Source organism: Vipera berus (assembly GCF_964194415.1).
Source record: "Vipera berus genome assembly, chromosome: 1".
Classification (NCBI taxonomy): domain Eukaryota; kingdom Metazoa; phylum Chordata; class Lepidosauria; order Squamata; family Viperidae; genus Vipera; species Vipera berus.
Genome location: NC_138202.1, coordinates 282,449,589 through 282,465,609, shown reverse-complemented (window position 1 = coordinate 282,465,609; position 16,021 = coordinate 282,449,589). Strand labels below are relative to the sequence as shown.

Below are 16,021 nucleotides of genomic sequence, written 5' to 3'. Positions count from 1 at the left end.
CTCCTATGCCTGAGTTTTTGACTTTTCTTTTCTACTAATTGTTTGGAAAGTCCAATGTTTTTATCAAGCCTGTATCCAGGAAATTATGCTCCATGAGTCATCCTGTCCAATAACATTAGATCAGAAAGCATACTCAAACGTATTTAGAAGTGACCTCCAGCTGGTACCTTTTGATATGATTTAATGTCATTATATATTCCTGTTTCCCCAGGCAATGAGAATTCCAGAAACCATGTGTTCATTATTTCTTTTAGATGAAGAAGTATACGAGTTAATACTTATGTTATTTATTGTTCTAAAGGAAGACATAACTGTATCAAATGGTTTACTCCAATTAGATGGCAACCCATGAAATCTTCGTCTCTGCAAGACATATTCCTGAGTAGACATGCTGATAGTCCATAGATCTCCAGAGAGTGATTAAGCCAAAAGTTCCATCTCTCTTTTTTTATCTCTCTTTTTTCCATCTGTATTTAAAATACAAAGTGATATTTTAGTATTTCATTGCCATTTCTCTTTAGCTGAGTGGATATCTCATTTTAAAAGCTGCTCTTAGCTCACTTTAGACAATTAACGTATCAACATAACAAAGGGTGGGAAAGATTACTGTTCTAATAGTAACATTGCTGTAAGGGGCATGTCTAGCAAGAAATAATATTCTGTATGTGTATATTGCACATATTTTCAAAAAGCAGGAAAGAATGATTTTAGGAGGAAACTGTTCAAGTAGTGACAAGTTTGTTCTTCTGACTAGAGCATCAAGTGGCTTGTCTCCACTCTGTCCAGCAATAGGAGCTAACGTTAATCCTGCAAAAAGTTGGGATGTATGCAAAACACATATCTTCTTTTGCTCATGATGCTCCATCAAGTGGCAAGCCATACAGCCCACAAAAATCACAAGGCGAGACTCTTACATCTGAAGATATTTTTATTTATTTTGTTCTGTAGTCCGAGATCGCGTACGATCAAAAATGGAAAGAGACATTTTGGCCGAAGTGAATCATCCTTTCATTGTAAAACTTCATTATGGTAAGATTTCTCTAATACAGAATTCACATGGCTCTATGGGCATTTTCAACTGGCTATATCATCCTGTACTGTTCAAAATCATTAACCATTAAACCAGGCATTATGTTTTGTCAACTATGATGACAAAGCTTAATTTTATAAGTAAAGTCCCCTATGATGGTTTGTTCAAAAATCCATAGTTAAAATAAAGAGCCAGAGCCAGTTTGATGTTATGGTATCAGACTAGAAAATGGCAGGTCATGAGTTTTAGTTCTGCCTTAGGCACAAAGTCAGCTAGACAGTATTGGACAGGTAGTCCTCAACGTATAACCAAAACTGAGTCCCTAGTTTCCATTGCTAAGCAAGACAGTTGTTAAATAAGTTGTGCCCCATTTTATGACTTTTTTGCCACAGTTATTAAGCAGATGACTGCAGTTGTTAAGTGAATCTGGGATGCCCCATTGACTTGCTTGTCAGAAACCACGTGGGGAGATCACAGATGGTGAGATCATTGCAACTGTCATAAATACATGCCGGTTGCCAAGTGCCTGAATTTTGATCATGTGACCATGGGGAGGCTGCAATAGGTCGTAAATGTAAAAAGCAGGTATAAGTCTTTTTTTCCAGTGCTGTTGTAACTTCAAGCAGTCACTAAACGAAGGGTTGAAAGTTGAGGATTACCTGTATCATTTTTCTCTTTGCCTGGGAAGAAGGCATTGGCAAACCACTTCTGCAAAACCTTGCCAAGAAAGTGTCTGAAAATCACCATTGAACGGAAGAAAAAAAATGTTAGGTGTAATGTCTGAAACCATCTTATTAGATTTATGCATAATAATGATTAAATCATTAGCTGCATCTAAGCACGCTCAATTGCAATCTGTGTAGAGTATTGTTATTGAAAACTCAGCATTGTCACTTTCTTCACTGCAGCATTTCAAACAGAAGGAAAACTGTATCTCATACTAGATTTCCTGCGAGGAGGGGATCTTTTTACCAGACTTTCGAAAGAGGTAAGACCTATGAGGTAAATGTTGATGATTAAAAACAAAGCAAAATAATAAACTGTCTGTCTGTCTATGTGCTCCTTCATAGCAGAATCCATTTTTATGGTTTTTCTTGTTTGTTTATGATGTGCAAATATGGCACTTCATTTTTATGTAAGCCTTTTTTATTGCAGTTCATTATATATCTTACAGTTTTGTGAGTGGAGTGCAACCTATCTGGAAAATGCCCAGGTAAAGAAAACTGGTTTAATCAAATCTTTCTAAGTGAACCAAGTCGATTTTTCTGCCAATTATGTTTTGCAATCTGGGATAAAGTCAAATGTTATCTTTCAGAAATAGGACCAGTGTTTCTTTGACCTAGCTGTCATCCGATATTACCAGCAACCATTTGTAGAAACTAATTTGTCTAGCGTCTTTTATTTTGAGACTGGATTTAAAAGTCATGGCTGTGAACCTGGTCCAATTTGGAACTTCTTTCTTTCCCATTTCCTATTTTCAGTATCACCTAATCCATGGCTCAGCAACCTGCAGGTGGACACCTGCCTGTATCCCCTGAACTCTTTTTTTTTTGTGCTTGCCAGAATTCCCTTTGATTCCATTGCCAATTTTTAGCAGCAATAACAGTACTGCTGAAAATTGTTTCTTGCATTTTGAGGCAGGAAATAAAGAGATTCAAATGGAAGCTTTGAAATTGATTTAACATAATTATAAAAACAAAGCAAAAGCAACACCCACTCCTCAGAATCACGGGAATTCCTGGAAGATCCCAAGCCTGCTAACATACATGACATGCTCACATCTTCCCATTTTGTATTGTTAGGTAAAAGGTAAAGGTTCCCCCGCACATGTGTGCTAGTTGTTTCCGACTCTAGGGGCCGGTGCTCATCTCCGTTTCAAAGCCGAAGAGCCAGTGGTTGTCCGAGGACGTCTCCATGGACATGTGGCCGGCATGACTAGATGCCAAAGGCGCACGGAACACCTTCCCACCATAGTGGTCCCTATTTTTCTACTTGCATTTTTATGTGCTTTCGAACTGCTAGGTTGGCAGAAGCTGGGACGAGTAACAGGCGCTCACTCTGTTACACGGCACTCGGGATTCAACCCGACAAACTGCCGACCTTCTGATCGACAAGCTCAGTGTCCTAACCCACTGAGCCACCGCGTCCCTTTTGTATTGTTAGTCCCATTCAATCCATCCATACCCTCACCCAAACATATCCCCCACAACCAAAATTGGGCAATTTTTATTATAATCTGAAGCAATTAAAAAATAATAATACAGGGCTTTCTGGCATTTTGATCAGTGCTATTAAAGCTATTATACAATTATGGATTTTGAAATAACCTATGCAAGATGGAGTGATAATGAAGCTGCACTCTTTGAATTCTGCTTTCCTTTCTTCCTGCCCAGTTGCTTTGAACAACAAGTGACAAGTCATCCTCTTGATCATTCTAAAAGCAGAAGTTCCCCAGAAATAAGGATCACCAAAAAGTTCTAAAAGTAGCTAGTAAATAGCAGGCTGAGATTATAAGGAAATGAATGCTGTGTCAAATTTTCCTTATACCATCCAAAATGCATTCCCCACTCTTCTTGTTTCTATCAGCCCTTGGGGCGACGCACTATAAAGACTCAGAAAAACTTGGCCAGCCATCCCAGAATGTGACTAGTGATTAAAGCACCATCTGAAGAATAATAGAACAGCTGGGAAGAGGAGGAAGAAGGCCTTCTGCTAACCATTTGCTGGCAACGGAGATGGCATTCACTTGATTTCTTGGAACTGGCCAGCCATCAATCATAACCATGTATTTCTTCCCAGCATCCAAACGCGTTTTCTCTTGAAAGATACCTTGCCATGTGCCATAGACAAAAACAACCGCATGCTTCTCTTCTCCTGTTTCTCCCCCTGCTCCTTTTGATGTTATAATCCGTAGGGCTTTGCAAAGTATTCAAAAGAGGCACCTTTCAACATGCAGAAGCACCTATTTTTGCATTTTCAAGCATCCATGTCATTTGCTTCCAGTGCGCATGCAAAGTATCCCTACATGTACATGCATATAGAGACAGACTCTAGCAGCTTCTGGATGGCTGAGTGAACCTTGAAAACAATGTATGTCTTTTTAACAGTTCAAAAAGTAGTGCTTTACATAGTCCCACATTGCAAAGCAGCTTTTGAATGCAATGTACAAAGGAATATAAATAATTGAACATCCACAATTTACCGATGATGATACCAGTCTAACATTTTAGATTTAGCTCTGGTTTGTGTTGGAAAAACATTATTCATTCCATTGGGCAAAATGGACAAATTATTCTTTTTGAAACATAATGTTCAGAATGCAATTGTATATATGTCTAGTCAAAAATAAATTCCATAGAATTCAGTTGGGCTTAATTTTCAGGAATATCATATTTGTATTTTAGACTTGGTATTAATTGTACCTCCTGCTGCTTCCCTTTCTGTCTGTTTACTATGATATAGCTATTTGGTGGCTATTTCTGTATCTTAATTTCTATGGGTAGTCCTCAAGTTACAACTACAGTTGGGGCCAGACTGTATATCATTATGTGAGGTGGTTGTTAAGTGAATGGCAGTCGATTTTATGGCCTTTTTTATTGTGGTCTTTTGTGAATCACCATGATCATTAAGTGAATTATATAGTTATTAAGTGATTCTCCCATTGATTTTGCTTGTTGAAAACCAGCTGATCACAAATGGTGATCACGTGACCGCAGAACACTGCAACTGCCATAAAAACATGCCGGTTGCCAAGTGTCTGAATTCTGATCACTTAACCGTGGGGACTCTTCAGTTGGTTGTGTGAGGACTGATCATAAGCTATTTTTTTCAGCACCATTGTAACTTGGAGCAGTCACTAAATGAATATTCGTAAGTCGTACCTGTATTTTAGTGTACACAGATAAGTCGTCTCTGACCTTTCTTTCTGTCCAACCCACCTTCTCTATTTGTTTTGTGACATTCTTTCTATGCCTTTTAAATGCTGACTTGTGAGAATGTTTTGTGGGAAAGAGTTTCAATTTTCCCATGTACTGGGAAGTGATGTTTTAGTGGCTGTATACCACATGCTAGTCTACTATATTCTGAATGAAGTAGCTGTCCACTTGAGCTTTCAGCCACAGTTGGTTAGTAGTCAATCAATCTGCTTCTAGTGACTTTCTCATTATCTCATTATATCAAGGCTGTCACTTTTCACTATCACTGTGCTGAAAGAAAAATCTTCATCAGGCTCCAGTCCAAGCAGGGAATAAACAAAATGGAGACTGCTTTAGAAAGAAGGTTGTAGTTTATTGAAGAGCAAAGCCAGACAGAAGCATGGCTCTGGGAAAGCTGACCACATGTGGCTGGGAGTGGTGGGTTTTTATACCTTCCTGAGCTTTTGTGTTTGGAGCTGTTCCTGTTTGAGGTTTTGTATTTCCTGTGTCATGTACTTTGACCTGAGTCTGAGTTTGCCTTTCTGGTATTCTGATGGTGGTGGGTTAATCCTATTATGTCCTAAAGGTTGTATCCTGCTTCCCTGGGGCTATGTTGGATTTTTTGGGGGGTGAGAGGTTGTTGATTCTAGGGATCTTTGTCTTTTTAATCCCATCAGCTCCAGCTTCCTGGCTCCAACCTTCCTGAATGGATTATTACATCTGCATTTCTAAAAGCTGGCCTCTGCCTAGTTTCTGCTTGGGGCTATTAAGAAAAACTGGGCTTGCTTTTCTGCCTTTAAGATCCTTTTTAATATTCTGCCTTTTTAATATTCCCCAATATATTTCTTTCTCTGGATTCTTCCCACAACTGTATTGCCACAACTACTGTTACTGATAATAATAATATAGTCACCTTTTTCTCACCTATGTGGTTTTTCAGAGTTTTCAGTCTGGGTAAACTACAGTGATTACTCAGCTCTTATTACTTTCTAAGCAGTTGTGCCAATACCAAATGGGTGTTGTCATTACCTTTTAGCAGATGGACTTGAAAAGTCTCTTCCCGGGCGCCTTTTCTTTGACCACAGTGGAACTGCTTGCTGTTTTTCTTCCTGTGGCTTTTAATCTCCTTGGCAACTGAGATCATCAAAGAATAAGACACAGTCATCCTGTAGTTATTCCTTAAATGCACCCTATCAATTTTATTTTTCTATAAAAAAGCAAAGGGTACCAAGTTCACAAAGTGCATAATGAAACCTAAACAGAATATTCTTTCCAGTTGGTCCTTGCTGGCTGCTTCCTATATACTGTATATCTTGGAATTGTTCTTTTAGGGAATGGAAAACCAGCTGAGATCCTTTTTGTTTTAACATAAGGATTAGCCACAGATAATTGTAATATCAAAAAAATAAAGCACTATGAAACTCAGAATAATGTTATTATAAAGAGGAGAGAACTGGAGAGGGCAAACTGCATGTTTATTTTAAAAGGGAAGGATGACTTATTCGTCAAGGTCTCTTGAAATTTGTTTAGCTTTTTATCCATATTTAGATGACTTCCCCTGTAATTTTTTCAAAAATTGGAAGGATAGCAAATGCAGTCCTATGAATGGTTAAGCAGATTAATTTAGAATCAAATCTATTTGGGTTTTGTTTTCTCAATCTTTAAAGCTATTATTTATTAACAATAAACTTACTGAGTAAGGTTTAAAAGGGGCATAATGCAGTCAGTTATAAGATAAGTGGCATTTTTTGTTTTGTGTATGAAACAGAGTACAATGCCAAATTCCTCTCTAAATGGTTTTAAGATCATTCTATGTAGGCTAATATTGTCAACAGTGACTGGTAGTAGCCATTCACAGTTTGAGGCAGAAATTTGTCCAGCTTTATCTGTAGATATCACATCTATTTCATTGCTTATTACTTTGCTATGGACCTTCCACCTAATTTAATTCCTTCTTATTCTAAATTGTTTCTGCTCTGTTTATTGAAATCATGATTTGTCATTGTTTCTTTTAAAAAATCCATAGGGTTGATCTAAAGTTAGCCTTGAAATTAGTTGATCCTAAGTTGTGACCATTCTAAATTATATTGACTTTAGTGGTTCCCTTTAAATATGACTAAGTCCATATAAATAAACTTTCTCCTTGCTATTTTTCTGTTTCCAGGTAATGTTTACAGAAGAAGATGTTAAGTTCTATTTAGCTGAGCTGGCCTTGGCTTTAGATCATCTTCATGCTCTGGGTATTATATACAGAGATTTGAAACCAGAAAAGTAAGTTAATACCAAAACACATTAGTTTAAATAAAGTTATTTTGTTGTAGCCACAAAATGTACATGACATTATGCAAGATCTAATCATCATTACACCTCGTAAATTGCCTAGCCCAAAATGAACAAGCTAAATTCCCCCAAACAAGCAAAAATAAATAAATAAATGTGCCACACCCATTCTGATGAGGTGACATCTCCAGCCTCAGCTGCATGAAAGATAATTACCTTTACTGCAAACACTGTATTTTTAGTGCATTAAGAACAAAAGCGAAAAAGAACATGCAAGTATTTAAAAATGATTGGTAGGCAATATACCAATACTTCTTAGTCAAGTAAGATTTTCATATATTATATATTCATATATTTCATAAACATATTGCATCATCTGAACAAGAGTAACTTATATAATCAGAGAGAGATTACTGAAACCTGTGAAAGCTCAACTTCGCTTTTGTAAACAATCAGTATATTTCTTGTAGAGGGGGTTATTTCAGGGGCAGGTTTTGTAAAAACATGAGCATATTGTCAATTGTTATGAGACATACTCATCTTAAGAAATGCATTCCATGAGGGGTGGTGGCGCAATGGTTAGAACATAGTATTGCAGGCTATTCCCGCTGATTCTGGATTGCCAGCATTTCGGCAGTTTAAATCTCACCGACTCAAGGTTGACTTGGCCTTCCATCCTTCTGGGGTCGATAAAATGAGGACCCAGACTGTTGGGGACAATAGGCTGACTCTGTAAACCACTTAGAGAGGGCTGTAAAGCACTATGAAGCAGTATATAAGTCTAAATGCTATTGCTATTAAAAATTAAAAGTCATTATTCTCAGCACTCAGACTGCTCTCTTGAAAAGGGATCTGTCCAGGAGAGAAAGCTCATCATGTTCTTCCCATATTTGTTATAGCTCATACTTTTGACTTGTCCATGCTGACAACTTTCCAGTAAATACCCTTAATGTGCTGCTTTTCCATTGCCTGAGCATCATTTAAATTACCATTGACTACATCAGTGCCTCTTTAAGGAAAAAAAAAATAGAAAGGTTGATAAACATTAGAAAAAAAGAACGCTGTCTCTTTCTTACAGAAGGATCAAAGTGCTGTTGGTATTCTCTGAATTAATCTGTAGATCAGAGGTGTCAAACTGCCGGCCCGTGGGCCGGATGCATCATCTGGAAGCCGCACCCACCCCATTGTCGGCAATGGCAAAACCATCCCGATACATTGTGCAACGTCACGTGACGTCGCGAGTTTGACGTGTGTTGTAGATCAAGGAATTACAGAACTGGATTATTTTCTTAAATATAGTGTTATTGAAAAGCAAGTGATGCAACTATTATTGGTATAAAACCAATAATCAAGAAAGCAAGATTTCTCAAAAGACAACACATAAAGGACAAAAGAGTATTTATTAAATAATAGTAGTGACAATAATCTGTTAGTGTTGATTATTCATTTACGAACAGCGGCAGTCTCTTTTCAGTGTTCCAAAGTTTTATAAAAGACCACTTCCTTTTAAGTTACAGGTAGTCCTTGAGTTACGGCCACAATTGAGCCCCAAATTTCTGTTGTTGAATGAGACTTTTGCTAAGTGAGTTTTCCCCCATTTTACGACCTTTCTTACCACAGTTTTTAAGTGAATCACTGCAGTTGGTAAGTTAGTAACTCAGTTGCTAAGTGAATCTGGCTTCCCCGTTGACTTTTCTTGTCATAAGGTCGCAAAAGGAGATCACATGACCTTGGGACACAGCAATGGTCATAAATATGAACCAGTTGACAAACATCTGAATTTTGATCACGTGACCATGGGGATGCTGCAAAGGTGGTAACTGTGGAAAACTGTCATAAGTCACATTCTTCAGTGCCATTGTAACTTTGAATGGTCACTAAATGAGCTGTTGTAAGTTGAGGACTGCCTGTACTTTTTATGGCAAAATATAACTCTATCTAAAAAAAGAGACTTATTTTCTTTTAGGCAGTCTTTTTCAAGCAACAAATCTTTAGGTGGGGAAATTATGTATCTCTTCTTAACTTCATTCTTAATGGATGAATATAAAAAATTTGAAAAATGCCTCTCTACACATAGGAGGAGGAAAGGAAGATCGAGAATGTTTTTCACTGCAGACAATGAAAAGTTCTAGGCATTGACGACATTGTCTGCTTTGGTTTAATGTAACTTTTCATTGCATTGTCTTCTAGCATTCTTCTAGATGAAGAAGGACACATTAAGATTACAGGTAAGGATCACCTTTCTGCTGCAGCTGTATCTGTGTTATCTATCGTATATCAGAGCACCTAGCACATTTGGGTTGGCCTCAGGACCGCAGGCTCATTATGAAGTGTACCTCATTGCTGCTTTAATTTTAGCACTCCTAGCAGTGTGAAGCAGCCACGATATCAATGTGCCCAACAACAGTCTGAAATAGTGAATATAAAATACGCATCTGAGTAACTTGGAACATTGCCTCTGCAATCAGATAAATGTGCAGGTTCAGGAAAGCGGTCTGCTTAGGAAAACATAGTCAAGTCTTTAGTCCTGGGAATATATCGGACCGATGTGAGTTGAAATCCAAAACTGAGCAAGAAATAGATAATTATGGATAGATGTACTTTTGGTGCACTAATACAGGTAGTCCTTGTCTTACTTTTGCTTAGTGACAGTTCAAAGTTGCAATGGCACCGAGAAAGTGACTTATGTCCATTTTTCACAATTATGACTATTGCAGCATCCCCGTGGTCACGTGATCAAAATTGGGACGCTTGGCAACTGACATGTATTTATGACGGTTACAATGTCCCGTGGTCATGTGATCAACTTTTGCAACCTTCTGACAAGCAAAGGCAATGAGGAAGCCAGATTCACATAACAGCCATGTTATTCACTTAAGCACTATAGTGATTCACTTAACAACTGTGGCAAAAAAAAGGTTCATAAAATGAGACAAAGCTCACTTAACAACTGTCTTGCTTAGCAGTGGAAATTTTGGGCTCTGTTGTAGTCACAAGTTGAGGACTACCTGCACTTTATTTGGATATGCATGATAACTAATACTATATAATATATTCACTTTTTAAAGATTTTGGCCTGAGCAAGGAAGCTATTGACCATGACAAGAGAGCTTATTCATTTTGTGGGACAATAGAATACATGGCTCCAGAGGTGGTCAACCGGCGAGGGCACACCCAGAGTGCAGATTGGTGGTCCTTCGGTGTCCTAATGGTAAGGGGAGAATTTTTTTGCAATTCACTAATTGGTTGACACATCAATAGGAGAATGTAAGCTCATTATGAGGAGTGTATTGAAGAGCTTGAATGTTTTGCATTTACGGGACTCCCCTCGATCTTATCACCACACTGGATTAGATCAAGACTTTGTTTAGATCCGGTGATTCCAATGATTGTGTGTTTGAGGATGATTAATTCTGGGTTCAGTCCTATTAAATTCTAAAGAAGCGATCAGGATATTAGTTCTTCTAGCCCAGTATGGCATACTGTAGGAGGCAAAGTCTTAAGTAGAACTTTTTACACACCCTAGGAATTCTTTCAAGTGAAAGCACTCAGGATTAAATCCAGAGTCCATTTCATGCAAAACTACAAGCTGGATATCCGTATCTAAATATAAATGTGGAGTAAAAATTGACTGCAGATGTTTAGAGCCATTTCCTGTATTGTGTTAACATCAGTCCTCTTTTGTCTTAAAATGTGATTTCAGCCCTTACAGCTCCTGCAGTCCAGATATTCATGACTTTTCAGTCCAGAATTATACAATTGATGCAATTTAACTCATGTACTGCGTGTAATTTGCACAGTTTTTCACAGTTGTGTGGGTAATTTGGGAAGTACCAGACAATGCTGTCTCCAAGGGCACGATGGGCATTCTTTATCCTGGATGAAAAGCTGCCACCAACCTTATAGGCGTTGTTGTTGTTGTTGTTTTGTCATTTGTAGTTTCTTCCTGAATCTTGTTGCTTTGGTATTTAATTTTGCATGGAGGAAGATACATCCTTCGGTAGGAGTAGCCAATGTACTATCAGCATGTGCCTACTGAAGCATTCTCACCTGTGAAATCACCACTACAGTAATTCATTGGTGGTAAAAGTAGTATGCAGGAAGTTGTACAAGCCAGACTGCTAAGGTTTGCATTCCTGTCATTTGAACATCTTGGCAACTAGCTATTGCCAAAACAAAATGTTTGTTCATTAATTTAGATAATATATTAAATAAGAGTTTTACCAGCCTTTTTACTTTCCTTTTAATTCCAGTTACAGTACTTGCTTTCTTTGCCCTAGACAGGTTTCATTGAGTCACTTGATATGTCACACAAGGCCGAATGCTGTGTTGTCTTCTTTTTCTTCCACATAGGATTGCTACAAAGTGAACCATAAGCTGAGTCTCCACATTGTGTTAGCCCTGTTTAAGAAATATTTAGGGGGAAAATGAATCTGTACATAGATGATGATGATGATGATGATGATGATGATGATGATGATGATGATATCCATTCAATTGGGTCTGACTCTTGGCGATTCTTTGGGCCATGTCTCTCCACATCTTCTGATCTTGCACTATTTTTTTGAGTTTTTCTATGCTCTGGTTGGTGTCAGCTTTGTTGGTGACATAAATAATAATGGCTGCTTTCATAGTTCAGTGTGATGTGCTTGTCTCAGATATGAAAATCGTTCCTAATCTGTTCTTACAGATCTTTGCACCCTGGTACTGCCTGCCCTGCCCATCTTGATACTAATTCTTTTGCCAATGAGGTGGCTGCAGAATTTTCCATTTTCTTTTCAGATCACTTTTCCCCAGCTCTTAACTTTTTGTATTGTGGCTCTGTTTTTCCTGTAGTTTTTCCACTATGCCCTCTTCTGTTGAGGGTTTATGCACTTCCAAAACTATATAATCTCATCTTTTTTTTTTACATCTAATCCAATTTGGAATAGGAGAGCACAATCATCTCTGCTTCTGCCACTGCTATGGCTCGTTAGGAAAGCACAGCATCCCGATCCCTAGCCTGCTGTTGCTAGGAGACAAGAAAGCTTTATTTTATAGACAGTTGAATTATTTTTTAAAAAAACAGTGGTCAAAAGAGAGGGAAATTTAAGGATTACAAAGTGACTAACCAGTCATTCAGGAACTGAAATTTCTTGATAGAAGAACTGGAAATGCAAGTATTTGGGGAAGAAATAAGGCATTGGAGCCTTACCAGAAGAAGGTCAAAAGAGATCAATTGGAAGCGAAGAGCAACTGGATGTAGCCTGGGCTACTTACAGGTTGGTGGAGCTGAAAGTGGTTCAATTCTCCATGAGTTCACCATTTTTAAAATTTCTCATTTCATTGTGAGATTATGTCCTCTGTTTCTGAAGCTGAGGCTAGCCAAAGGAGGGTGTGTTTATGATCAGGGTTTGGTTCAGTGTTAGATTACATGGATTTTCATGCAGAAGGTAATGTGGTCTTTGTCCATTATATTAGACTGGAAAAAATTACGACACAAAGAAACACTGAAGAAACACTGTTAGTTGGCATTAATGGACTAGGCAAACCCATGGTCTAACCTAAGGATCACTATAAAAATATATATTCAATAGCACTCATTCATTCATATGTGTTTAACCAGAAAACTAACAGCCTACTTCTCAGCATTCACAAGTTCCTATCAGTTATAGTAGCCAATTAATAACATTTTTATCCCAGTTTTTAAAGGTGGGATAGTCATAATAAAGCACCCTCATGAAGTCTTAATGAACATTTAATTAAAAGGCCTGTCTTCCATAATGCCTAGAAGCTTCTTTTTATTAATATCTCTTTGTCGTGCACATCCTAAAATGCCTTTTAGGACTCTGCTGGACAATGTAGAATTTGTGCATTTAGTTCCCTGACCCTGTAAAAATTTCATTCATTCTGTTTCGTCCTCTGAATTGTGATGGAGCCATTATTCAAGGCAACATCTACAGCCTGAAACAATAGTTGGCTTCTTTTTATGGAAGTAACAATGTCAGACAGCATCTGATGCCAGATTATAGAAACTGCAATCATTACATCTATATTATTTCTGGAGCTACAGGAAATGCCAGATATGTGACAGACAGACAGACAGACAGACAGACAGACAGATTCACCCTTAAATAGAATCGTTTCCTTACCCTCACATGAAGAATGTTTTAGCTCAAGCCAAAATAATCTACACAAAGAGGTTGTAAAGGAATTTAAAGCTGATACGAGCAAGCCATTTAAGCAGGGACTTAGACAAGAGAGTACACAATCTAAAGATAGAAGGAAGCATGGGAAAGAAATTCATCTTAATTGTGTTTGGTATAAAGGGGGAAACAGAGGGAAACTTGCACTGACTTTCAAGATTCTGCTATTAAATTCTACCACAATAATAAATATTTCTGGAATTCTGCAGGGTCTGCTTTTTATTCAGGCCTACCTGAAATGCCTAGTAGGCATGGTTTTTTTTAAAAAAAGGCAAGAAAATTATTGCAGTCATGACCGCAATTGAAGCCTGACCCTGGTTTATATGCCTAAATCACAGCCACCATCTTGATTTATTTTTTTTACACCTCCCTCCCTCCCTGCCTTAAGCTGTTACCTTTCAGAAATGTTAGAGTTCAATTCCTGTTAATCATAAGGTAGAATAGTGAAAGGACTGAAATATAATACTTAGTGGTATGGCTTGCAGCTTCTCATGAGAAGTGTCACAAACAGGAACAGAAGAAACTCTGGGTGACTGTAGGGCTTTTCAGAACCAGCAAGGAAGAGCCACGTCCTTCTGCCTTTTGGCTCCAACACATCTGGTACCAAGTAGTGCACTAAAGACAGTGGTAATCCAGCAGTCCAAGGCTTTGAGGAACTTCTCCCTAGTACACCGTTCTCTTTCTAGAGCCAAGTTTGGGTATTTGAAAGATAGCTTCCTGAAATCCACACTGCTCTTGCTTCTTTGGTCTTGCCAACTATATGGGGCTTGACAGTTATGCATAAACCTTTGAGCAAAAGGTAATAAAGTTGAAGGAAAACATCAGTTCCATCTTTCCCTTGCACCAGCATGCCCAGAATCTGACTGAACTTTCTTATTAGACCTTGGCATTGCTTGTACTATTTCAAGATCTGGGCTTGACTTTGACTCCCACTGAAGCTTTTTTTTTTCTGCTGATACTGCATTTTACATTCCTCACCTTGGGTTGTAGACTATTGCATATTCTTCTTTTCTCTTGCATGTAGAAATGAGGGAGATAGCCCTTAGCCCTTAGACTTATACACCACTTCACAGTGCTTTACAGCCCTCTCTAAGCGGTTTACAGAGCATATTGCCCCCAACCATCTGGGTCCTCATTTTACCAACTTGGAAGGATGGATGGCTGAGTCAACCTTGAGCTGATCAGGATTGAACTACTGGCTGTCGGCAGAGTTAGCTTGCAATACTACATTCTAATCACTCACCACAACATAATGTTATCTCTCTTATTTTTCCTTGACAAAGAAACCCTCTTTCACCTTTCTCTTTTCTCTCCATAATTTTGTCTTCTCTTCTCCATCCTGCTCCTCTGAAAAGGGAGATGATTAGTTTATAGCAATAGATATACAATAGGATATTATAGTACACTGTTTTTGGTGTACATTTGTGTTTCATATTACTCCCCTAATGACATTCAGATTTCTATAATTACTAAGCACGGTTAGATTTTGTTGAGCTGTTTATTTTCTCCTTTCCCCCCCCCCCTTCCATATTTTCTACCTCAGCAAGCTTTGGGGATTCTGCTGATAACATTTATTTTTCAGGTCTATTTGGTCTACATGCAGGTTGAATTTAGAAAATCTGTTCTTAATCTGCTATTGATATATAGGCTTGTGTTTTTATACCCATAAAATTAGGTCTCATATGGATTTCATAGTCTCTGTCATGATGGTTTCTTTTCTTATATGGGTATAATCAATCTATAATGTAAGTTGAAATTTAAAAATCAGCAAATACTTTGCATAGTAATATTATGCAAAAGCAGCTAGAATCCTTTTAGCAAAAGTTTCTCAGGTAATTCCTATTACTCTATATGGGCAGGTACATCTTGCATGTTGAAAGAAATGTCATTTTCATCATCCCACTAAAAAAATGAGCATTACTCCCCGTCTCTCCCCCCCAACAATCAGCTTTTGCCATATTAAATGGTTTTGTTGACAAATCCTACACTTTTGTGGAAGGTGCACATCCTTTTAAGAAAATTTTCCCAAAATAATGTTAAGATTTTCCTTTTTTAATAATAATAATTTTATTGAGCATTACAATTAAAAAGGGAAGACCCAAAGTAAAGAAGTAAAATAGTAAAAATGAGAAAATGCAGAAATGGAAGAACAGAAGAGGGATGTGTGTGTGTGTGTAGAGAATAGAATAGAATTGAATTGAATTGAATTGAATTCTTTATTGGCCAATTTTATTTATTATATATGTATATGCATGTATGTGTGTGTGTGTATGTGTGTGTGTGTGTGTGTGTGTGTAAATTTTTTGGATTGCTAACAAAGAATTAAAGGGAGACTGATATGATCATTTCAAACTTATTTGTTCTCATCTGTCAGCCATACCTGATTGCACCTTAGCCAATTGTTCTAACCTTTAGGCCACTGGCTCTTTCTCACTTTGTTAGCTGAGAAGCAAGGGAGATATGTGTTAAGTGTTTGTAAGTATTTAGAATACCTTGCTAGGCCCCAAACACGGGACAAATCTTATTTCCTGTTTCAGCCTAACCCAAGGCCATCCACAGGCAGTAGTCACAGCAGTGACAGCTCATATTTGTGTAAATTTTTTGAATTGCTA

At 37.8% G+C, this 16,021-nt stretch overlaps 1 protein-coding gene across 1 annotated transcript in view; it reads left to right on the top strand.

Moving 5' to 3' along the window:
• RPS6KA2 (ribosomal protein S6 kinase A2) overlaps nucleotides 1-16,021 on the top strand; it is a 134,678-nt gene that overhangs the window by 77,649 nt on the left and 41,008 nt on the right. Inside the window, exons 4-8 of the mRNA XM_081329452.1 lie at nucleotides 949-1,029; nucleotides 1,939-2,018; nucleotides 7,109-7,215; nucleotides 9,415-9,452; nucleotides 10,293-10,435. Coding sequence (XP_081185578.1) covers nucleotides 949-1,029; nucleotides 1,939-2,018; nucleotides 7,109-7,215; nucleotides 9,415-9,452; nucleotides 10,293-10,435 — 449 coding nt within the window. The remainder of the gene's footprint in view (nucleotides 1-948; nucleotides 1,030-1,938; nucleotides 2,019-7,108; nucleotides 7,216-9,414; nucleotides 9,453-10,292; nucleotides 10,436-16,021) is intronic.